Source organism: Arvicanthis niloticus, chromosome 6, assembly GCF_011762505.2.
Source record: "Arvicanthis niloticus isolate mArvNil1 chromosome 6, mArvNil1.pat.X, whole genome shotgun sequence".
Lineage (NCBI taxonomy): Eukaryota > Metazoa > Chordata > Mammalia > Rodentia > Muridae > Arvicanthis > Arvicanthis niloticus.
In genome coordinates this window covers 37,723,750-37,748,385 of record NC_047663.1, presented here as the reverse complement: position 1 = coordinate 37,748,385, position 24,636 = coordinate 37,723,750, and the positions used below count along the sequence as shown (strand labels likewise).

The window sequence follows — 24,636 nt, the reverse complement described above, 5'->3', positions numbered from 1 at the left end:
TTACAGCTTTCGCTTCTTGAATTTCTCTAGTAAGTCCTGGTTAGTTATTCTAGTATTTTAGATTATAAATCCCAAAAGCTATATAAGAAGAAGCTAATTATGCTTACATATGCTTTTTAAAACTTGAGTTCTTTTTATTTTAAAGCAAAGATATTTTCAAGGACATTAAAATATGAATTTTTAGATTATCTTCTTTTCTCTTAAAGAAAAACCCCATAAGGCCCAAATGTTGTAACAGGATTCAAAATCACATAGTTTGTGTTTTGTTTAAAAAATGTTTCTTTTCTTTTTTTCCTTTTAAGAGTTTGTGGGATTTTTAAAAATTGCCACAAATCTCCCAAGAGCTAGTGGGACTTTCATGATTGTTAACATGTGTGTGACTCCCATGTAAGGCAGAGTAGTTTGGATTATTATGGCCTTGAGGGAGGTATTTCCTATCATAAACAGTTCTCATGACTCATAGTAGTTTGTGTTTGCCTCTTTTCTATTTTTAAGGTAGTTCTGTTTACTGGTGGACTAACTAGCCAGGTTTGGTTAGGGGTTTGTTTTAATTACAGTCTATATAATTAGTTCTCAGCATGTTGAGGTAGAAGAGAATTGCACCAGCAAGCTCCCAATTTCTTCATCTCATTAGGTTTTTAACACGATTATTAGTATCATAATCAGCTATGATGCTTTCTCTTTCAGGGTTTCACATTTTCTGATTTGCAGGGTGTCTTGATTGGCTAATTTAGGCAAATTATTTTGATTGTCTTGATGATGGTTGGCTGATTAGAACACAGCAGGGGTATAATTTCTTCCTGAGAAATGTTGCATTCTTTTGTTTTTTTGGTTTCCAAACACTAAGAGGGTTTTCTTTGTGTACATTCAATTATGATATTTGCCCATAACACTAGAGCATGCCTGGAAAGCAATTACATTACTGATAGAATAAGCAGGAATGCTGGGAGTGGGAAATTTGGCAACATGAAGATGAGTGAGGAACAGGCAGTCACTAAAGCCATGGGATCAGAGTGGAGTTTTTGCTTTATTTTTATCCTGATGTTTTGTAGTATTTTGTTTGTCTTATAAGTCCCAAAAAGTTGCCTTAATGGAAGCCTGCAGAATGAGTTGATTCTCCTGCTTGCCTATTGCAGACATTTCTCGCCAGCCCCTGGTGGAAATGTTCTGAATTTCAGTGTATCAGAGTTTACTCAAAATTTGGGGAGGGCGATACATCACCTCAGATGCCTTTTTAGCTGTCTGTGATGGAATTGCATTTGCTGTTTGTTCGGGAGGGGTTGCTTCTTGTTGTTTTGTGGTTTATTTTGTCCTTTTGAGACAGGATCTCACTGTGTAGCCTTGGCTGTCCTACAGCTCACAGAGATCTACCTGCCTCTGCTTCCTTAATCCTGGAATGAAAAGCATGCACCACCACACCCAGGAAAAAGCACGTTTTTAAACTGGTACTTTAACTTTGTCTTATTAGCATACATAGCTTGCCCTCTGCCAAAAGAATAGCCCTTTTCCTATGCAGTAAAGATATTTATATTCAAACTGTCTGATTTTCATGCCTACCGATTTGATTCCTTGATTTAGTGGGAAGGAAATTTTGGGTTGCTACTGTTTTGTTTTTCAATAAAAATGGGACAGGTGTATATAGAAATAACAGATACAAGTGCCTCGGTTCAGGTACATAGAAAAGTGTGTGCTTTTAAACATCATCTGATGACATTACTTACTTTGCTTTCAAGGAAACCCCATGGAATGATTTGTTTGTTTGCCTTTTTGTTTTGTTTTACTTTTTAGGTGATAATCTGGAAGCTAGATTTATCTAGAATTAAACTAAAACAGACCCTGTAAAGCTCAGAGTATGGAATCTGCTGGCAGCTCAGCTAAAATCACTTTCTACTTAATTTTAACATTATGCTCCTGTTGCTGCATATCGTTGGAGTAGCCAGAAGGAGGTGTGCCGGAGAATTGTTTAGAACAAAATCCTATTAGTAAAATGTCAGTCATATGTAAAACCTACTTTCACTTTTGAAGGGCCTTTAAAGACCTTTTGATTCTTCTAGTGTTGGTAAATGAACTTCTAGAAATCTGTTAAGTTCAATTTTACAGTTAAAATACTAGGAAAATGTCGGCAGTCCTGGTGAGGCTGTCCTGCATTGCCAACACTGGGAGGCAGAGGCAGGTGAAGACGAAGACAGCCTCACAGTGAGTTCCAGACCAGGATGACACAGTGAGATCCTGTCTAAAAAAAAAAAACCACAACAACTAGGAAATTATAAAATGATTTATTAAGTGTATAAGTGTAAGGGTGAAGCAGAGTACATGTAGAAACAACTGCAGAAGCTTTCTGTGAATTAAAAACAGTGTTACAGTATGCCTCGTTTCCTATTTGCCCTCTTTTTATTTTATTTTTTGTCCTACCAAAGAAAAACACATCTAAATAAGGAATTTTGATCATAACAAGAATAAAAAGATAGCAGCCTGCTCTTGAAAGTCAAAAGGCATGGGTTGTCATGAGAGACTTGGGTTGATTTCCCCCTTGAGCTAAGCCTTGCTCTTCTTTAAAGCAGGGGCTTTGATCAGGCCCTTAAAGGGCACAAAACTAAAGCACTCTCCAACTAGTAGATTGTGAGTCTGCACTTCCTTCATGGCTCCTGAAGAATGCATCCAGCTAGTCCTGGTCTCTGCCTTGCATCAACTCTCGCTTGATTACACTGCACTCGTAACGAGGAAGGTGCCTAATGGAACCTCCTAGAGAGGAAATGGTAATGACTCACTGCAGCACTGCCAGGAGAGCTTCCCATCCGAGAAACAGGAGTATTTGGTGTTAATAAGTTAAATTTCAGAAACTAATGAACTCCGCTAATTGAATTCATCTTTGTTAATTAATAGGGTTCTAGTAAATTGGTTACTTTCTTGTGTAATGCTGTGCAGGAAGACCTAATGATTTCAAGTTCACTGGTCCCACCTCTCTTTTTCTAGATGGAGCAGCAGTGACCAAAGTAGCACTGACTGTTTCCTTTGTTTTGGAATCTTTGGAATGATTGGCTTTAAAATGAATGGGGGGTGAGGAGGTACCACAGGCTCAAATTTTACTTGGCTAGTTTACATTTGACGAGTTTTCTTAAGGAGAAACTTGGGAAATCAGACTAGTAAGTCCCACTGCAGTGGTTGTAGTGTAAGGGTATGTTGATTTTATTTGCCAGATTGTGTCAAAAGTGACATGCAGGAACACTTTTTTTTTTTCACTTGAGAAATGAAGTAAAAACTTTTTCTTAGGAGATGATTGGTACTAAAGGTAGGTTGCTAGTGTAGTGATTCTCAAGTGGGGTCAAAGCGAACATTACCCAGAGGGCCCTTCTTCCCTAGAGTAAGCTCAGATAAGAACGTGCTATCTGGGAAACTGCCTTCTAGACACTTGACTGAGGCCATACTGTATGTTGTGTCCCCAAAGAGCCATTCCATGAAGGACTAACACACTTTGCCTTTTTCTTTAACACAGAGAGAATTTCCCAAATTTTTCACATTCCGAGCAAGGGATAAGGTAAAGATGTTCAACCCATTTCTCCCTTTTCTCTTCTTTTCTCCTTCCCCCTCCTCCTCCCTCTTTCCTGTCCTCTCCCAACCCCACATCCTTCCCTCCTCCTCTCTTTTTGTGCTGTGCAGTTAGTTGCTGCCATTCTCCTTTCTTTAAAGCATGCTCCCTTCAGGGTTTGCTTTAGAAAGTGATCAGTGTGTTGACCCAAAGAAGGCCATAACTTCTAAAACATCCCTTTCCTTTGGAACAATTTTGATATGTTATTAAAGACTGCTTTATTTTTGGGATTATTTTTGTTACCTATAGACAGGTGATTTGTATTCAGCTCTTCTTTATGTCCACTTGTTTTTTAGTTTTACAGTAAATTTTCATACCATGTTGATTTCTCCCTCCTACCAGCTTATATTTTAGGTGTCTCTTCCATTGACTTAGTTGACAGACTTTCTAGCAAAACAATTTATACTCAGCAAACATGTAGAAATGGACTAGTAAAACTTTTTTTTTTACATAAACAACAATGTAGCTAATAGGATGGAATGCCCCAAAGCTGAGTACCATCTAAAAATTATATGGTAGTTATTTATTATTATGTTTTTTGTGCTTTGTCATAAATGATAGTAAGTCTTGCTCTTAAGTATTTCATACTACTTAGGTGAACCCACAACACTATCATGTGAAGTAGATATTAATTAGTGTGAAGCAACCTGTATAGTTGGTTGTTTTTTAAAAATTATAGTCCATCCTGCCTGCCTGCCTGCCTGCCTGCCTGCCTGCCTGCCTGCCTGCCTTCCTTCCTTCCTTCCTTTCTGTTTGTTTTTTGGTGAGTGTGTGTTTTTTTCGAAATATGGTTCAATCCTCCTGCCTCAGGCTCTTGGGTGCTTGTATTGCAGATGTGAGTCACCATGTCCAGTCCTTAAGAATCTGTTTTACCAACACAATCTTAAAGTAATGTTGCAATTATTGCCTCATGTAAGCTGTTTTCCCCTCTGATTCTTGTGCTCAGTTTGAGGAGGACCGCATTTATCGACACCTGGAGCCTGCTCTGGCTTTCCAGTTAGAGCTGAACCGGATGAGAAATTTTGACCTTACTGCCATTCCTTGTGCTAATCACAAGATGCACCTGTACCTTGGGGCTGCTAAGGTGGAAGTAGGCACAGAAGTGACTGACTACAGGTTCTTTGTTCGTGCGATCATTAGGCACTCTGATCTAGTCACAAAGGTAGGTATATTACACTAATGGGAAGTTATCCTTGAGGGAAAGGACAGAGAGTCAGTCACAGCTCAAAATCAGGGTTTTAATATTTGAATCAAAGCTTTTGCCTTTGTCACTTTCCAATATTCCAAATAATAAAAGGCTCATTTTTCTTTAATTTGATTTTTCTTGATATTAGAAGCATGCAAACACTCAGCTGAAGAAAGAAAAGTATGTTCAGCAGGAAAAAAATGCACAAAGACTTGGGTAATGGTAACAAATAAGAAGAAAGTTATAGTAACCCCAGTGTAAACTCATCTGAACGCATGGGCTTCCTCCCATGCTAACTACTGCATTCCACTGCTGTAAGCTTTCTTTAACTCTTCATTCTAAAGAGGTTTTCTTTCTAAAGAGCTCTGGCATATGTGAAACATAATCATACTGAGGATGCCTAGCATCTGTATCTCTTAAAGGCAATTATATCCTAAGAGGCTGGAGAAAGGGCTGACAGGCTCTCTGTTTAAGCCCTTTTCTGCCCTTGTCTCCTACCATCAATACACTGACAACTAAAAGAAAGGTAAACCACGTATAACCAGCTACCTTACTGTTTTGTCATGTTGTTTCTAAGTTGTACACCTACCCACTCAAGTACATGTGGAGGCTAGACATTCACGGGAGAATGTCTTCCTCTGTTGCTGCCCATTTTATTTTTATTGCTGTGTGTGTGTGTGTGTGTGTGTGTGTGTGTGTGTGCACAGACAGATACATGCTCACAGTTCCATTGGCTTTCTTCCTTGTTTTTTATTTGACACAGTATCTCTCACTAAACTTGGAACTTACAGGTTCAGCTAGAGTGGCTGGTCTGTGAGCCCTTTGATTCACCTGTCTGCATTTCCCACCTTCCCCTGGTGTTGGGGTTACAGATGCTGGGTACCACTCAGCTTTTTCATGAGCACTGGAGACCCAAACTAAGTCCTTGTGCTTTCCCAGCAACTAAGCCATTTTCCCAGCTCCTCTTTATTGTTTTAAAGCACATTAACAGTGGTGATCTTCTTCCTATATAGGAAGCTTCTTTTGAATATCTACAAAATGAAGGGGAGCGACTGCTCCTGGAAGCCATGGATGAATTGGAAGTTGCTTTTAATAATACAAATGTCCGAACTGACTGCAACCACATCTTCCTCAACTTTGTGCCCACAGTCATCATGGACCCATCAAAGGTACATTTCTCACAGTTTTCTCTGTCAGTCCCCACTAAGCGACTCATTTGTATGCGGCCCACATGTCAGTGAGTTGACCTCTTAATTTTTTAAAGTCACAGGTTGCTTGTTAAGACTATTTCGTGGGACAGTCACATATATTTTTTTTTCTTTTCTTAAAAGCCTACAGCACCTGGTATTCCCAGGAGGTCTCCCATCCAAGTACTAACCAGGCCCGGCCCTGCTTAGCTTCCAAGATCAGACAAGATTGGGCGCGTTCAGGGTGGTATGGCCATAGACCACATAATTTTTTTTTTAATCTAGTCATTAAGAATAGTTGTCAAAACTGAAGGTGGTGTGCTACTTACTTGCTAGTTATTATTATTATTATTATTATTATTATTATTATTATTTTGCTATAGTAAAAACTCCTCCATTGATGATAGTTTAATATTTGCCATGGTAGTAGTCCTGTTTTATATGGTCCCCTAGAATTTCTCATCTGAAGTAATTAATTTGCTATTATTAGACATTTTGACTAAATTATTATCCTTATGCATTAAATGCTACTTATGAGTGACCTTGCTTAGTAGCAACACTGTCCCAAACTGTCTACCCTATTTCCCCACAGTGAGAGAATTTGGCTGTAAGGAATTTTACATGCTGTATTTGTTTTTATCCCTGAGGCTCTATTCTAAACTTTTTAAATTTAAGGGAAGTACAAAGATGGTTCAAAACTTAGCTTTTATCCTACCTAGATGAAACAGGGAAGGGCAAGTGGCTCTGTTCCTGATCTTTCTGCCTTTTCCTCTGTTGTTGTGCATTTGTATAGGACTGTCGGTATCTCCTTTTTTCCACATCTATTGTAGACATGAACGTTTGCTTCTTCTTAAAGCATTGTCATGTGTACCTCCAGCTAGCCTCAAACTCCCCATGTAGCAAAAAATGATCTTCAGCTTCTGGTCCTTCCTCCACCTCCCAAGTGCTGGGTCATACAGCACTGGTGAGCAAACCCAGGGCTCTATGCATGCTTCTTAATCCCTCTGCTATCTGAACTTCCTCTCCAGTTCTGATTTTGCTGGTTGAAGTTAGTGGCCAAGATCTAAGAAAGTTTTCTCTTTTTTCTTTAAAACCCCAGGCTTATGATGTGATAACTGTGTCTGTTTGAAAGCTGTTCTTTGGGTTTCAGTTCTCATCGTCAGATACAGCAAAATTTAACTTCAGCACCAATGAAGCTAGAAGTCTTACAGCATGGTTAGGACACTATATATTTTTAGATTGGCCTTTTCTTTTTCTTTTTAAAGAATGATGCTATTTTTATTTGTATTTTTCTTTTTTTTTAAGATTTATTTATTTTTATGTATATGAATACACTGTAGCTGTCTTCAGACACACCAGAGAAGGGCATCAGATCTCATTATAGATGGTTGTGAGCCACCATGTGGTTGCTGGGAATCGAACTCAGGAAGATTGGCCTTTTCTTTATGAATTTTTTTTAAACATCAGCCTCACTGCCCTTTCTCTGAGTACTCAGACTCCACCTTGCTAATCACACATCTGTTGTTTCCTGTACACACAGATTGTTAACTTTTATCCCCTGGAGAAAAGAATAGTTAGCAAGCACAGTGTGGGAAATAGGAAGCTATCTACTTGAAACCTATCCTAAATTAAAATTCTATGGTACAGAAACAAAATGCATACAGAGTGATACCTACTACTGAAAACCATAATTGGGGCATATAAGTTGATTTTAATGCTTTGTAAGAAGCTGAAATAGCACTGAGAAAGACACTTCAGAATGACCTGGGTACTTGCAGCCCCATAAGGAACAGGTAAAGCTTTAGCATGTTAGGAACAAAACCATTCATGCATTTATCTACTTGGTTCTTTTATACTATGTGGGTTCCAAGGATGAAATGAAAGTTCCCAGACTTGGTGGCAAGTGCCTCTACCCACTGCACCATCTTATTAACTTACAAAGTCACTTCCAAAGATATCCATTTAAAAGAAGTCTTCTAACTCTGTGAAGTACCAAACTGTCTCAGTACCAAGTTTCAAGGAAACAAGGGAACATCTCATCTCTATAAATACCAGTTGGACTTGGCAGTGACCAAATTTTAAAGATCTAATGTTTAGAAGGAATATTCTGGTACAACCTACAAATTGCCTTTCTTTAATTTGTGCAATTTACTAAGAGACATACATTATCAAGTTTAATAAAATTTTGTGGAAAAAAGCTCATGGTGGTAATTGCTGTGTTGATTTAAGGTCGGGGAAAGTGCCATGAAACATAGTTACCATGCATAGAAATGCTACTTAATAGCTATTTAACCAGAGGTTTTATTCTTATTTGGGGCTTCCTCTTAAATCCCTTGGCTTTTAATTTTAGATATTGCAGATCATTGATATACAGTATGAATATAATTAGGAAAGGGGAAGGAGTTGAACAGATTTGGAGGTTGTGATTCAAAGAAAACCACTCAAATTCCAAACCAGCATGAAATTGTTTCTAACTTGTTCCAAGCAAGAGTAGGAATGTGGGGGAGGAGGGGTGTCCTAGTTTCTTTCTGATACTGTGATGGAACACAAACAAGGAAAACTACAACCGAAAGCAATGTCAGGAAGGACAGGTTTTATTTCAGCTTTCACTTCAGATCACAGTCCATCATTGAAGAAATTCAGAACAAGAATTCAAGGTAGGAACCTACAACAAACAGCATGGAGGAAGGCTGCTTACTGGCTTGCCTACCAGCTCAAACTCAGCTTTCTTGTTGTACAGCTCAGATCTACCCTCCTAGGGATAGTGCTGCCTACAGTAGCTTGGCCCCTCTTACATCTATCAAGACTGTCTAACCAAGGCAATTCTTCAGTTGAGGTTTCCTTCTTCCCAGGTGACTCTAGGGTGTGTCAAAATAACTGTAAAAACTAAATAGGACAGGGAGAATAAACGATATGAGTTCTCTTTATAAAGTTTAAATGTGGTTCATATCTCCATAAACCAGCATCTTATTCCAATGGTCTTTTTGCAAAGATGTGCAAACTTAAAACAACTTTTAGTTACAAAGTATTTCAGATTTGCACTTGGTATTGTATCTGTGTCAGATCGAAGAATCTGTGCGGAGCATGGTAATGCGCTATGGAAGTCGGCTATGGAAATTGCGGGTCCTCCAGGCAGAACTGAAAATCAACATTCGCCTGACAACAACTGGAAAAGCAATTCCCATCCGCCTCTTCCTGACAAATGAGTCTGGCTACTACTTGGATATCAGCTTGTATAAGGAAGTGACTGACTCCAGGACAGCACAGGTACAGTAGTCAAGCAGACTTCTCCAAGGTTTGATTTGGTCCAACATATGAAACCCCACTGTTTATCCTTTACGTTTGAAGATATCTTTGTGCCTCTTGACAAACATGATATGAAACCTAATCGTTTGTTGGATATTGATGAGTGCTAACAGGGCAGGTAAACCAACTCCACAGGCTATTGTGCAGTTCAGAGGGTTTCTTGTTTCCAGGGGCTCTTGTGCTACTTAGTAATCTAGACTGCCTGGTCTGATTTCTTCTTCTTGTCTCAGCACAGTTGATACTTCACTGGATGATGAGGAAAGGAGACTTGCTGGGATTTATCTACAACTTTTGTCTTTAAAAAGGGAAAATTTCAACATAGTACTACATCAGGAACAGGGCCAAGCAACGGCTTCTGCGTGCTTGCACACTGCGTTTTCAGTCAGGCATTCTCAATTTCCTTCACTGACCTGAGTGTTCTATGTCTTTGCATGAGTAAAGTGCCAGACTGTAACCTGCTTCCCAGGGGTCGGGGGAACTGGGGGATGCAGAATGAAAAATGAATCACCTGATTCTGTGATAACCACATTCTTTTTTAATTTGCTCACTATATACATTTCTAAACATTTGGACTATTTTCTATGATATTGGCACATCTTCAGAGGTAGTGTGTTAATTTAGGGCTTCAGTGGGTACTTGGAAAGTGTACTTCTGCAGAAAGGTAGGTTTGAACCAGTGTTTTAAACTGATTTATGCATTTGGTTCTGGCAAGAGATTATGTGGCTTTTGCTTTTATTTAAATCCAGGAATAGAGGTAGTGCTTTTTTAAAAAAAAAAAAAAAAAAATCCTAGTTTAGGCAGTTTTTATAGTGACCTTTCATTTTGTCCTGTGATTCTCAGATAACCAAAGAACTCTATTCTTTAAAAAGCCAGCAGTTAGAACAGTGTGCATGGAGCACAGGGTGAGTAAGAAAAAGGGGCTCCATAGGTTTTGCTGCATGTGATGTTTTTCAGGACAACCTTAAGGACATTCTCAGTCAAGGCTTTCCATGGCTAGGGATGCTTTTAATTAACTTCTACAATGGCTTCAAGGCAGACCTATTCTTCTGTAAAATAAGAGGGTCACTTGAGATTTTAATGTTTTTGATAAATATGGTTTTTTTTTTCTTCACAACTTTCTTCTTTTTTCCCATTTATTTTATTAGAAAGCTCTTAGATTTCCCTGATGCTGGTTGGTGGTAACACAGGCGCATGAAAGACACAGGTGCCTTCAGCAGAGATTTAGTATTGTGCCCGGCACAAAATAAACACTTAATAGGCGTCTGCAAGAATGAATAAGCTGCCCTCCACCTGAAGGGGAGCAGTATATTTAAAAAGCCCTAGAGGAAGCTGAGCCTTGCTTCAGCATAGAAGCCAAGTTGTAAGCAGTGGTAGAAGTGGGAACTGACCACAGAGCAGCCCCAGCCACTTCCGTGTGCTTATCTTTGAACTTCCTCTTTTCTTGGTGTGAATCATAGGAAACTGAGATCATACAGGACCATGTTTATCATCTATTCATTTGCTTATTTAATATTTACTGATGCTTACATTGTGTTAGGAACTATGGATACAAAGCAGTTCCTCCTTATGAAATGTATTATCACAATGGAAAAAGACAAGATGAGTAACTGATGTTTGCATGATATGATAAGAGCCATTATAAAGAAAACACATACAGGGTTCTAAGGATGCCCATTGTGTAGGTCAGAGATGATTCTCTAAGAGAAGACATTAGTGGGAGGTATGAATAAAGCCTGTGAATGTTTCCACACTTATAAAACATGCCCTCCACCAAATAATTACCATGTTCAGCATAGGAGAAAATGGAACTAGCACAGATAGCTGGTCTTTCAGGGCTTCAGTTAGGATCCATTACTACCAGCCTCTTGCCCTACTACATTATTTGCCCCGCTGATAAGAAGAAAAGTTAACTGGCTTGAGTTTCATGTTTCTCATATAGTCTTTGTCCTATAGGCTATAATGAACAATGTCAGGCAGTCTGAAGTAGGCAGGAGAGGTTTGGGTTAATTTGTTACTTAAATGAGTTGATTTCAGTGAGGAAAATAAAGAGAATAGTCTAATGTCACCTTTAATGAGTTTACAGTGTTAAGGCATTTATATGGTTTACATGTACCAAAATGGACTGATTTGTTGTATTTGATTAAGTCTGACAATTGTATATGCTTGTGAGAATGTCATCACAGTCATGATTGAGAATTTCTTGTCACCCCACAAGTGGAAGGCAGAGCCCCAATCATAGACTCAGGCAGCCATTGATCTGTTTTCTGTTGCTATAGATTAGTTTTGCCTGTCCTGTAGTTGCAGGTAAATGAAATCAGACAGTTCATACTATTTTGTATCCTACTTGTTTTGTTTAATTTCATGTTTTGGGGGTTCATCTGTGTTGCATGGACTATGAGCATGTTCCTTTTCATTGATAGCAGTATTCCATTTTATAGGTTTACCAAACTGTTTATATCCACTGAACTATTGGAGTTTTATTTTCAATTTTGGGTTGTTGGGAATAAATCTTTAAAGTGCATTCATTTGCAAACCTGTTTTGTTTTGTTTGTGATAGTCTCACTATGTGGCTCTGGATGTCCTAGAACTCACTATGTAGACAAGGCTGCTTTGAACTTACAGAGATCCTCTTGCCTTTGCCTCCCAAGTGCTGGGATTAAAAATGTACTCCACATTATTATTTGCAAATCTTCATATAGATAAATTTTTATTTCCCCTGAGTAAATTCATAGAAGCCTAATTACTGGTTCATACTAACTATATTTTTAACATTATAAGAAACTGACAAGCCACTAAGTAGTTCCCATTTTAAATTCCAGCAACAGAGTATATACCCAGACAGCTTTCTTCAGTCCTGTTCCTTACTGCATAGTTAGGTTGCTTTATTCTGTCTAACCTAACTTCATCCTAGAGCTTGGCAAACTTGAGTTTCAAATCCTGTACCCACAGGTTTTGCCTCTCTTAATAGAAAGTACAGTCCCCAAACCCTGCTGCTTTTAATTTTTAATTGTGTGTGTGTGTGTGTGTGTGTGTGTGTGTGTGTGCGCGTGCGTGCGTGCGTGTATGTGTGTGTAGGTCAGATAAGAATAGCTTGCAGGAATTAGGTCTTTCAAACCCAGGCATTGAACGCAGGTCGTCAGGTTGGGTAGCAGCTATCTTTACTAGCTGAGCTGTCTCACAGGCTTGAGCCTGCCACTTCATTCCTCTTTCTTACTCTGATTCAGTCTTTGTCCCTAATCCAGTGTTTTTTCATATTGTACTCTTGCCCAAAACACTTGGAATCCATTAAAAGTATGACTAATTTTTTTATTTCCAAGATGTTGGTGCTGCTGTCTCCCACATAGTAACTTTGCTCTTTAGTATTATAGAAGAGGTCTTGGGTTTGACTTGGGGGGCCTCTAAACAGCCTATGATTTGTATGCCCAGAATAAGACCTGACCAACAAGTTATCAGAGCACTAGTATTTCTCTGAGATGTGATACTAAGGATTCACGTAGCTGGACAACCTTCAGGCTTAGGACAGTACTTAATTCTGTTCTATGCATATATATCAAATTTATAAATCTTGTGCTTATATTTTAGGTCCAAACAGATATATATATATAAAAAATACACACACACACATACACACACACTCACACACACACCTTTTCATCCCAATCTCCATTTGTATTCAGAGTGTTGGGAATCTATATTTTATGTGCTCATACATAAAGTGCCTAGTTTAGTGTTATACAACCTCTGAGCACTCAATAAATATTAATTGAATTGAAATAATGGCATCTCTTATAAATATTCATGAGCAAATAAAACTAGCTAAATATATGGAGTATGAAGTACTCTTCTAGAAATATTTGAGTTAAAAATGATTAAAAAGTGGCGTGGTGGTTTCATTTTGTGATAATCCGGCAACTGTAGGAATTCACTAGTTATAGACAGTATACTAGAGAGAAGTGTATATAGTTTAATATGTAATTTAGTAAAATGTAGTGATTTTACCATAGGCTCCGTTTTATGAGCCAACAAGAATTAACTAGGTGAATGGATGAAATTTACGTCTGGTAGAAATAGTTGAAGCTTTTGTTCTTATGAAGGTGACTAATGCATGATCAAGTGGTAGAGCCTTGATCTGGCCCAGGAACAAGAATCATCTCTAGTGCACAGCTGTTTTTTTTTTTTTTTTGTTTTGTTTTTTTGTTTTTTGGTTTTTTTTTTTTTTTTTGGTTTTTCAAGACAGGGTTTCTCTGTATAGGCACAGCTGTTTTTTTACTTAAATACTAGAGCTGTTCTGTCTAGTTAGCTGACATCATTTTTAGTATCTGAGATTCAAGTCACTTTAGAAGACAAGTGCTACCACTCTGTCTCTGAGATATGAAGTTTACACTGGACTTTGTTGTTGATTTCAACTAATCCCAAACTAAGCACACCTTAGTACATATGGCTGGTTACATATCACTATTTTAGAGTCAGTTAATCAGCAGAGAAGGGTCAGCACCAAATACCCAGTACCATGAGGCAAGTCTCCACTATTTAGCATTTCTCCCACCCACAACTATTTTTCAAGAAATAACATTTGTGGAAAACAATGTTCTAGACAGCTATTTCATTTTCTATCTCTCTCTTAATTGTCTGTGCATTCTGTTTTTCCCCCACAGATCATGTTTCAGGCGTATGGAGACAAGCAGGGACCACTGCATGGAATGTTAATCAACACTCCATATGTGACCAAAGACCTTCTTCAGTCAAAGAGGTTTCAGGCACAGTCCTTAGGAACAACGTATATATATGATATCCCAGAGATGTTTCGGCAGGTAAAAGTGTCTGATGGGTGGGAGTTCTGAGGTACAAGCTTTCCCTGGATCTTCATTAGGTACAGCTTTGCCTTGAGAAGGGCATTCACACAGACAGGAAATATCTTTACCATATTCTAATTTCTATTTCATTGATTGTTTTAGTAACTTTCTGACTCAAATGTTGGATGGCTGTTTATGAATTAATGGTGAGAAGAGAAATCTCAAATTGAAGAAAGTAAGCCTGTAGCACGTGTTATGGCTTACAAGGACCCGTGTGAGGAGTCGCATGTATATTACATCTGTGATCAAATGAGAAATCGTAAAAAAGAGGAATGGAATTCGGGTTTTTATGGTCCTGTTTTCCAGGATGGTTCCTTAGCCTAAGCTAATATGAGAGTCAATATAGGTAGCATAGACAAATGGATATAGCAAAATATACAGTTTAAGGTATAACTTCTTTTGTAGGAGATTTATTATAGGTGAATTAAAACTAGCATGAGAAAAGTATGACATTATGAAGCTTTCCCCTATATGAGAATGAACTTCTTGATCTTTATGATGGTGAACCCTCTCCTATGATGCAGATTTTTCCCATCAAAAGTGTGTGTGTGGGGGGGGGTGGTATTTCACAAACAAGTTATAACAAATAAAGAGTAAAGCATCATAGGATACTGGGTTTCTTTTCTTTAAATATCTTTGTAGAATTTTTTGAGTCTTTTAGTCAATGCTATCAGTATTACCACATTTGAATCTTAATGTAATATTATCTGTGGGCTTGTTTGGTAGTCTGTGGTTCCTGTAGTATTCAGATGAACGAGTTACCTTTATGTAACCATTTATTTTTACTGTTGTATCTCAAAACACACCTGCCTTCACTCAACACCTCCATTTTATGCCATAATTAACCTGACAGCTACGTGTGCTTCTAACTCCCAGTGTCAGTGCTATGTCCCTTTAATCGACAAGGGACACAACTAGCTATGAGTTATTTGGGCTTCAGACATTTAAGATAAGAAAGGATGGAAATGAAGTAGTTCCTGCTTCATAAACAAGTTGTTTTATTTACATAAGAAGTAGGACATGGGAATCCTGAGTACTTTTATAAGTGCAGAGGTATGCCTGTATTCTCAAATTTGAGAGTAATTGATCTATATTTATAGTCATACCAGCCTTAACTAATTTCCATGTATGGGCCTATCACTGTGAAAAGTAGTGAAAGGATCGTCCCTTAACCTATAGTAGAAACCTGTCCTGGCTTTCCTGGGTTTCCTTGTACTAGCAGAATATCCTGCCTGCTTTTTTAAAAACAATCTTCAGTTGGCAGGTTTTCTTAGGATCCCCGCCTTCCAACACTCGGGTTCACATACTTCTAAAAAGAGATGATGTTATTTATTTGGTTTTTATTTGTTTTGTTTTGCTTTTTGAGACTCGCTGTAACTTTGACTGGCTTAGCCTTGGCTGGCTTCAAACTCACAGAGATGAGCCTGCTTCAACCTCCCAAGTGCTGAGGCAGAGATTAAAAACATCTGGCTAATGCTGTTTAAGTTTTTTATTTTACTTTCCCTATGATGGTGTTAGGGCTTTGTATGTGTTAATGCTCCACTGCTTTTGCAGACTCATTCAGTAGTTTGACTTTTGGATAAGTACCTGACTTTTGACCTACTAAAAAATGCTCTAAAAATGGTTCCAAGTGTATGTTTGCTGAGAGTGAAGGTTGGAGCATTTGGTCCAAAGCTCACACTCTGCCTAGAGCTCTTGGAAAAGAAAGTAGAGTCAGAGTGACTGAGTTTGACAGTGATTTTTATCCATGTTGAAGTGTTAATTGTCACTGATAAGTCAAACTTCTTTCTTCCATTAGTCGCTCATCAAACTCTGGGAGTCCATGTCCACTCAAGCATTTCTTCCTTCACCCCCTTTGCCTTCCGACATACTGACGTATACTGAATTGGTGTTGGATGATCAAGGCCAGCTGGTCCATATGAACAGACTTCCAGGAGGAAATGAGGCAAGTAGATAAGCCCTTGTCCCTTTCCAGGTCTGCGTCCACTAGTGCCAGCCTTCCATGAGTGCTGTCATTACACAGTAGGAGCTAAGACTCAAGTGGGAGAGTCAGGACAATATTTGGGGTAGATTTCCTCAGTGAGAGAATGGACCAAATCAAGAAATTACCATGAATTTTAAGATATGATAATGGTATTGCAATTGTGGTTTTTGAAAAGGGGTATTTTCTGATGGACATACATACTTTAAAGATCAAGGTCTGATGCTTTGGATTTGCTTTAAAATAGAAGTGAAGGTAGGAATGTAAGTGGACTAAGATTGTGGGTTCATAATTGAAGATACATGAGAATAGATTATTTTCCCTTTTTTACAAAAGTTTGGAATTTTGAGATCTTTAGGTCTCTTTTTTTTTTATACTTGAGTTATTGGATTTGGTGATATTGTGATCATGATAAAGAAATTCTTCCTAAAGGGCAGTCAGAGCCAATGGTTTAAAAGAAAAGAAGCACAAAGACTGTTTGTTTGTTTGTTTGTTTTTGAAGCAAGGTCGCATTCACTACACTTTCCTGGGTGGCCTAGAACTCATACATAGACCAGGCTGGTTTTAAACTCCGCCTGCCTTCTGAGTGTTGGGATTAGAGACGTATGCCACCACACCTGCCTGATTTTGATAGTTATTAAAAACTTAAAGTTGGTAGAGAGGTTCAGGGAAAGATTCGAGAATGACTTGAGGAGAAAAATAATATGATCAAAATATATTTAAATTTTAAAAATAAAAATAAATATAATAATAAATTATTAGCCATTAAAAATAATAAAACTTTTAAAAATAAAAAACACATTTCTAGCCACGTGTTGTGTCACACAGCAGCATTTGGAGACTGAGGCAAGAAAATTAGTTCAGAGTTAACCTGGGCTCTGTGACTCCCTGTCTTAAAACAAAACAAACAGAAAGCATTTTCTAAGATTGATAACCTTTCTCATGGTGCCATATAATAATGACATAAAGGTATATTCTTGTGTGCCCCCTCATCTCCATGTAGTAAGAGTCATAAGATTTTGATTATGCTTCTAAGGTACAATTAGAAGCATATGATGAAAATATTAACACATCTAAAAATAAAAATGTTTTATCACAGATTCAGCTAATTTCTAGCTAAACTTATACCTTAAAATAATTCTTATCTGGGTGTTTTCTATAAGCAAGCTAGCTGATCACTGGTGATACTGTGTGAATTTTTTTCTGTGTTCAGTATCTTCTTTTTGGTTCTTTGGAAATAGGGTCTCTCTATGTAGCCCTGGCTATCCTGGAGCTCATTTTGTAGAATACACTGGCCTTGAACTCGGTCTCTGCTATGATTAAAGGCATGTGCCACCAAGCCCAGCTTCTGTATCCTTTTGTAAAATATTTGTTTTGTTTATAAGGTTTATGGCTTTTCAGTACCACAGTACAGGCAGCAAGAGCAGGTGATTTGGTTCTAGGATGGAGACAAGCACTGGACCAGACGGAGAGGCTCAGAGTAGTCAGAGATCTTCCAATCTAATGCCTTAACAAATGGCAAGAAGACGAGATGGAAGTGGCAGCTGCTGCCGAGAGTAAATGCGTATGCATGGACACACAGAGTTGAAGCAGAGCTTCTGTCTACTGTATGGCTTCTGCTTGAAAACCCCTCAGCAGGAAAGAAAAGCTTCGTTGTGTTAGTCTGCAATTTTGATTCATTGAATAGCTATTGAGGAGTAGAAAGTGCCCTTGTGAACATGAGGCTCAGAGTAAAACAGTTTTAACTAATGTAATTAAAACACAAAATGAGATTTTTTTTTTAAGCCACATGAAATGCTAGCTGCAGTGCTGTGTGAAACCTCTTGCCATGATCTTTCTTCTTCTGCTTTCTCTCTGTTCTCATTCTGTGTCTGAGTGAATGGAGACTGGGGGAGTAGTGAAGTCCCAGAGGGACAGAGCTCTGTTCTTGCTGAAATTACAAGCACAGAGCTGCCTGGGCATGAACATGTAGTGTTTACTCTGCCAGTATGAATACAAATAGTCTTATTATACGGAACTCTGTACCCAAAGACCACACACACACACACACACACACACAGAGGAACAAAAAAAAAAAATTAAAGGTTTTTTTAACCCCTTTAAGACCTAACAAACCTTAGGATAAAAGGAGCAGCTACTGCAGTGAATGGCAGTATACAGTGGTGACCATGAGTTTTCCTTCACCCGGTAGCTTTGAAATCAGAATGCTAACAGCGTTTATGAAGATAGCTATTGTTCTGTATCACCTTTTCCATTATTCTATCTTCCCTTTCTTAGTTACATGTTTTCTTTTTTCTCTTTTCCTTTTTCTCAGATGACTGACTGGGATTGAGCCTATATGTTAGCTTGCTGTTTCTGAACCTGAGAGTTCAGGAAGAGTGGGGCTGCTGTTCTTTTGTGAATAGTCAATAACTGATGCCTAGGGTGTCTGGTGAGGTCAGTGACCTTAGCCAGATTATAGGACATGGCATGACAGGAATGGGGTTAAGGTATTAGAATCAAGCTCTGCTACCAGTAGTAGGACACAATGGAGTGTGTCCTTCAAGAGACCAGTCTAAGGATGGAGTTGTAGCATTTGACTCTGAGGGACAGCTATATGTAAGAGATGATGAGGTGTCACTAGGATCTGTCTCTTTCTCCTGAGCCCACTTTTATCAGGGAATGTTGACTTTCCACTACTGCAATTTAATTTTCTTTGACCAAAGAGACAAGTTTGTCATGAACCTAGCACTCTACATATTACCTGAAGAATGATAGGGGAGAACAAAGAGAGCTCCTTCTGATGGGAGTTGGAGCAAATCTGTCCTTTGCCAAAGAGAACGGGCATCAGAACAGAGCCGTAAGGAATAGTTTTATTTAAGAAGGAATAAAAAATTGACCTGTTAATGTTCTGAAAGCCAAGGCTCAATGTAAATGCATTGATGCTACGTAGACGTTAAATCATCATAATGTAATGTTCTCCAGAGTGATGGCTCCACCAGGTCATCATTGTGGGTGACAGTGAATTACCTTGAAGTATTGGAGTTTCTGGGTTTAAAAGCCAGCACATGGATATAAGAATTGAAGGTAAAACAAGAGACTCCTGCATAGTTTTTCCATGAATTGAGATGCTTCTCCCTATAGTCAGAGACAGAAATCATGCACTTCCTAGACCATTGTTACCTTGTTGGCCAGCCTGTCTTCCCCTCTTTCTTCCTAGGATGGTAAGTAGGTGAAAGGTGATAGGACCAGAACTTGGACCAATTCAGTTCCATTTAGTTTTAGGTAACCTGTTTGCTGCTTGAGGAAGATATTGGCTATTTCAGCTGAGATGTGACCTGCGTTCTGAACACTTGTGCCTGTGCTAAGAGCACAAGAAATAGCTTTTCTGGCTCTGTGTTAACTTACTCCTTCTTCTTTTCCTGCTGTCCCTTCCCCCATCAAGATGTAACTAAAGAAGTACCACCTAATTCCTGATTAGAAGTACAGGATACTTTCTTCTCATTGTGAGATTTGAATGGCATTGCATTTAATATGAATTTAGAGTGGGAATATGAATGACGTGAACCAAATCTGTGAACTACATTACTTGCAAATAGCTCTAAAGATGAGTTGCCTGGATTTTCTTAATAGTTTCAAGTAAAGATGAAAATTGAGGAAAATGTGATTGCAACAGAGACTAAACTGATTTCTTTTCTCGCGGCCCCAGTGCTGCAGTGATGAGCACTGTATGTAAATACACAGCTAGATGAATGTGTGCTGTGGAGCCACAGAGAGACACAGCTATCCATCCAGCCTGCATTACTACTTCTGCTTTGAGGAGTCAGTGTCGTCCTTCTGCCAGTTTGCTAACCTATTTTGATCACTCAGTGGAAGCCGTAATTGCAGGTGGGAACATTTTGAGTAGCACTTCCCAATGCAGCATAACTGCTTTCTGCACTAAACCCAGTTATTAAAAAGCTCAAGCTAAGATCAAGCCAGCAGCTGCAATGGACTTGACAGTGAACAACTCAACTTTGCTTGCTAGGAAAAAAAAAAATCCTGGCTGTCATGTGGTTACATTTGTGTGTGTGTGTGTGTGTGTGTGTGTGTGTGTGTGTGTGTGTGTGTGTTTTGTTTTTTCGAGACAGGGTTTCTCTGTATAGCTTTGGCTATCTTGGAACTTGCTTTGTAGGCCACACTGGGCTGGAACTTATTGAGATTCGCCTGCCTCTGCCTCGCAAGTGCTAGTATTAAAGGCATGAGCCACCAACTGACTGTTACATTCTTAATTGTTCTGAAATAAATCCACTTGCATTTTATTTGTTTGTTTATTTATTTATTACAGTTACTTACACTCAATCAGCAATCTGTACTGATGAAAATGTGGTCAGTAAAGCTCTTGCAGTAACTTTAGTGCTGGTGGAAACGAAACTCCTAGAACATGGGATTTTAGCATGCCTTCACATTGCTCTTATCGTAATGAAAAACTGGAAATGAGAAAACATTGTACTTAGAAGCTATTGTTACAGCAATGAGGTATAGTATATACAACCCAAAACAGGAGTGATAACAATAGACTGCAATCCTAGCATGGCCTAAGAATTTTTCCTTCAGGTTTATTGTTGTTGTTCTGGGAGAAAAGTGCATTGCATATTTACTACATCTTAGTAGTCCCCTCTGCATATGCTAGGGAATCTGAGTGGCTCTGAGGCTTTGTGTTTCAGATGGGCACTAGGTGTCAGGGTTTTCCCTCCTCTTCCCTTTAATAGAAAGGCAGCTTTTTAAATTCCCCTGCCTGATGAGGCAAACCCACTTGTGTCCTTCATTCCTTTTTATTTTTTACTTTATTATTGGCATGGCTGGGTTTTTTCTAATGTTCCTTTTGGCATTTCAACTCTGGTTGAACCTACCTAATAAAGTGGCACATTGCTTTTTAAAAAAAAGAATGCTCAAATAGGAAATAAATTAATATAAATTAAAATTTAAAGACTAGCAGCTATCATGGTTGAAATGTTTATTTAATTTTCTGCTTTATATTCTTGGGTGAAATGGTACGGATAGTGGATATTAGGAATTTAGCTTTGAAACTACTTCTTATATCAGTATTTAAGTATCACTAATTGTTTATAGTGTGCTACCATCCTATTTATTTATTTAGTAAGTATGTGTGTATGTGTGTGTGAGAGACAGACAGATTATATGTGCATTTATGTGTACCATGGTACACATGTGGAGATCAAATTCCAAGTTGTGGGAATCCATGCTCTCTTTCAACCATGTGGGTTTCAGGTCTCAAACTCAGGTTAGCCATCTTTGTGGCAAGTGCCTTTACCTACTGAGCCTCTTGACAAACTCTCTTATATATTTTTTAATTATAAAGTACTTTAGACAATATAGAAAAATATTTTTAAAAAATGATTTAATAAACACTCCATCAACTACAAACCACTAAGATCCTACTGTTGTGACTGTACTTCACACTTTGAGGCTATATTTCTTTGAAAGTTTTCATTTGAGCATTTGAGCAAAAGAAGAAGAATGTTTCCTAGCATTTTGGAGGCAGAGGCAGGCAGAACTTGTGAGTTTGAGGCCAACCTGTTTCACATAGTGAGTTCTAGGACAGCCAGGGCTATGTAGAAAAACAATCTCAAGAAAGAGAAGAGTAGAGGGAGCGGAAAGAAAAGAAAAGAATGTAGTAATAGGAAAAAGAGGTTGAGGAGCCAAAATAAGCCTAGAATCTTAGATGACATTCATCAGTAGATGTGTCCTGACTGCTCTTGAGGCCAGGCACTTTCCATACTTAACGAAGAACTTCACTGTGATGCTCCATTTTCATTGTCAACCTAACTGGCACTGTAATCACAGAGGAGACACACTTCAGTCTCAGACTAACATCTGAGGTGTTTCCAGAGAGATTTATCTCCTGAAGGAAGTCCCTTCCCTGAATGTGGTGACCCATTTCCCACAGAATAGGGACTTCACTGAAGCTCTCTGCTTCCTGGCCTAAGACATGATGTTACCAATTACATCCCTGTGTCCAGGTCTTCCCACCATGATGAAGTGCATCCTTTCTTCAACCCAAACTAAAATAAACTCCCCTTAAGTTTCCTTTATCTGGGTATTTGGACACAGTGATGAGAAAAGGAACTGCTACAGCTTAGCTTACCATGGGCTCAAATTCTTGTGGAACCCATTATTGTCTAAAAATACCTGGAGAGTATGTGTGTGCTTGTTGGCTTAAATACAAAAATGATTGCTTGTTTCTCTCGAACATGGGATGGACCCAAATATTTTTCTAGTTTAACACTATGTTTTTATATATTATTTTTTATGCTCTGAAAGAACCCTTAGAGAAGCAGAGGACAAGAGCTAGAGATATAGCTCAGCTGTTAGAGGCAGACTTACAACCAAAAATACAAGAAAAGCAGAGGACCATGGCCTCTGAACTTATTGAGAAATCAAAACCACCATTCTATACTTGAAGGAGGGAGTACATCTTTAGGTAAACTTGAAATCTTCAGCAGATGGGAGTCATATACCTCTAGGTGTTCATAATACTCATAATTTGTATTTGAGTACAAAGCCTTATTTTCTATGAAGGACATTAAGAGGAGGAGGAAGAAAACATTGAGTCCTTCCGAAGATAGCAGATGAGGCTCAGTGATAAAGCGCTTGTCTGACATGGACAAAGCTGTGGGTTCAGTCCCAGCCTCAGGACCTTACTCACACGATAGAAAATGTAAATACAGAGAAACATGTATTATGTGATATTTACAAACATTATGCTCTTCTTTTATCCCTAGTCTAAGTGAGCATATTTGGTTCTATGCCTTTGTCTAAAATGATCTTCTATCCCTTCAATTAGAAAATGTTTGAGGCTAATTTTGAATAATAAGTCTGTCCAAATGGAGTTACTTCCAGTGAATTTCTAATATTGTTCTTTTGGGTGTATATGCTTTTCTTAGAATTCCTTCTAAATGTTTTTTTTTTTTTTTTTTTTTTTTCAGTATTGGAGATTTCACATCTAGTTATTTAGTTGGTTTTGACTGACTGTTAACAAACCAAAGTTCAGTGAGCTTAATTAACTGAAAGTCCTAAAGTTTCGGTTGTGCAGTAGAGCAGGACTTTTCCTCGTTTGTCCAGATTTCAGTACTAGAGAGGCCTCAGAAGAATACTCTTGCCAGCTGTTTATATATCCTAAGTTTTAAGATTTTCCTGGGAACTTGGGGTGTGGTATAGTACCCTATGTCAAGAAGCTACAGCTCCATCTGGAGGTAGCAGATGACTCCCCAAAATGAGGCATGGTGCACCAGAGATGAACATCTATTTGCCTGGTTAGCAGGCAATGCTTCCAGAACTACAGTAGGCCCACCCAGTGAGCTTCTGTGTCAGTTAGCCCTGTGCTGCATCTCTTCAATCCACTGCCTGTGTGTGTTCAATTGTGTCTGAGTATAGATATGTAAAATTACTATGGTTTCATGTAGATATCATAAAGAGAAATTATTCCCTAGTACAAGATTATTATTGTAATCTTTGGTTATATTTTCATATGGCTGAAATTTTTCATAGAAAAATAAGTTTCAATTGTCAAGAAAGCTGTCTTGAGCTCATGTGATTGTTTGACATTAGCACTGGCACACGATGTTCTGGCAGAGCATACAGCATGGAAAGGCCCCGACTATTTGCTGCATAATTTTCACAAACAGGATGAATTAAATCAAATATCACATTGCCTTGTGGCTTAAAAATACACCTTTTAAATATTTTCTTGTATTTTGTTATATTTTTATTATGGCAATTGCTTTTGATAGTTTTTAATTAAAAATACAGCTTTAATTTGCTATACTTATATTTAAATGGGCAAAAGGTAACATATTACTGTAAGTTTCTAAAAAAGAAGCCCATGTTCAAGTTTATTCTGAGTCTTGTTTTTTTTTTTTTTTCTTCATTTTTGTGACTCAGTGCCATTTGAGCTGTGACCGTCTAGGGTTCTTGTGCTCTCTCCAGAGCCTTGCGAGTAGTCATCTTTCAGGCATTGGCAGCGTTAGAACGTGTAGCCAGCCTCAGTCTACATGAGAAAGTGTCATCACAGCTGAGCTCAAAGTGTGGCGAGAAGAAAGCAGCTGTGGCAAAGATGTCCCTTTCTGCTCCCACAGCCTGGCAGGGGCTGACGGGTGATCCATTACACCCTCAAAAGTAAACCTGTCATGTCTTGCCCCCTAGCTTTTCCTTCCCATTTCTCTGTTGAGCTTCATGTTACAGCTTCACGATGACAGCAGCAGCTTTGGGAAGTGCCTGTGCGCACTTGAACATTCTAGTCTCACTGATAGTACAATTAATGTTGATGTCAATTTTGGTGTTAATTTTGGGTCATGATTAGTGTTGACACTGTATGTCAGACTAATGGCATTTATGGGTACCACTAGAATAAATGTTAATATTATCATATTTTTTAGTATCTGTTATAGTAACATTAAACCAGGGTCCTCCTAGGAGAAAAAAAATACATATATGGATAGATAGATAATGCCTTTCTCTTTTGCTGGTGTTACTCAGCGAGAAAATGACATCTCAGG

General features: G+C 38.4%; 1 protein-coding gene and 1 non-coding gene across 10 annotated transcripts in view; one reads left to right on the top strand and one right to left on the bottom strand.

The window, feature by feature from the left end:
- Window positions 1-24,636, top strand: part of Acaca (acetyl-CoA carboxylase alpha) — a 264,876-nt gene that overhangs the window by 169,684 nt on the left and 70,556 nt on the right. For all 9 annotated transcript variants that reach the window (XR_013111129.1, XM_076936129.1, XM_076936128.1 and 6 more), the window contains 6 exons: window positions 3,494-3,535; window positions 4,533-4,748; window positions 5,786-5,941; window positions 9,023-9,226; window positions 13,921-14,076; window positions 15,917-16,063. Coding sequence is in view for 8 of the 9 variants with exons in the window: in XM_076936129.1 (XP_076792244.1) it covers window positions 3,494-3,535; window positions 4,533-4,748; window positions 5,786-5,941; window positions 9,023-9,226; window positions 13,921-14,076; window positions 15,917-16,063 (921 nt within the window). In the remaining variant the exon portion in view is untranslated. The remainder of the gene's footprint in view (window positions 1-3,493; window positions 3,536-4,532; window positions 4,749-5,785; window positions 5,942-9,022; window positions 9,227-13,920; window positions 14,077-15,916; window positions 16,064-24,636) is intronic.
- On the bottom strand, window positions 6,102-6,220 carry LOC117712208 (5S ribosomal RNA). Its single transcript, XR_004607268.1, has one exon. It is a non-coding gene; the product is annotated as a 5S ribosomal RNA (ribosomal RNA).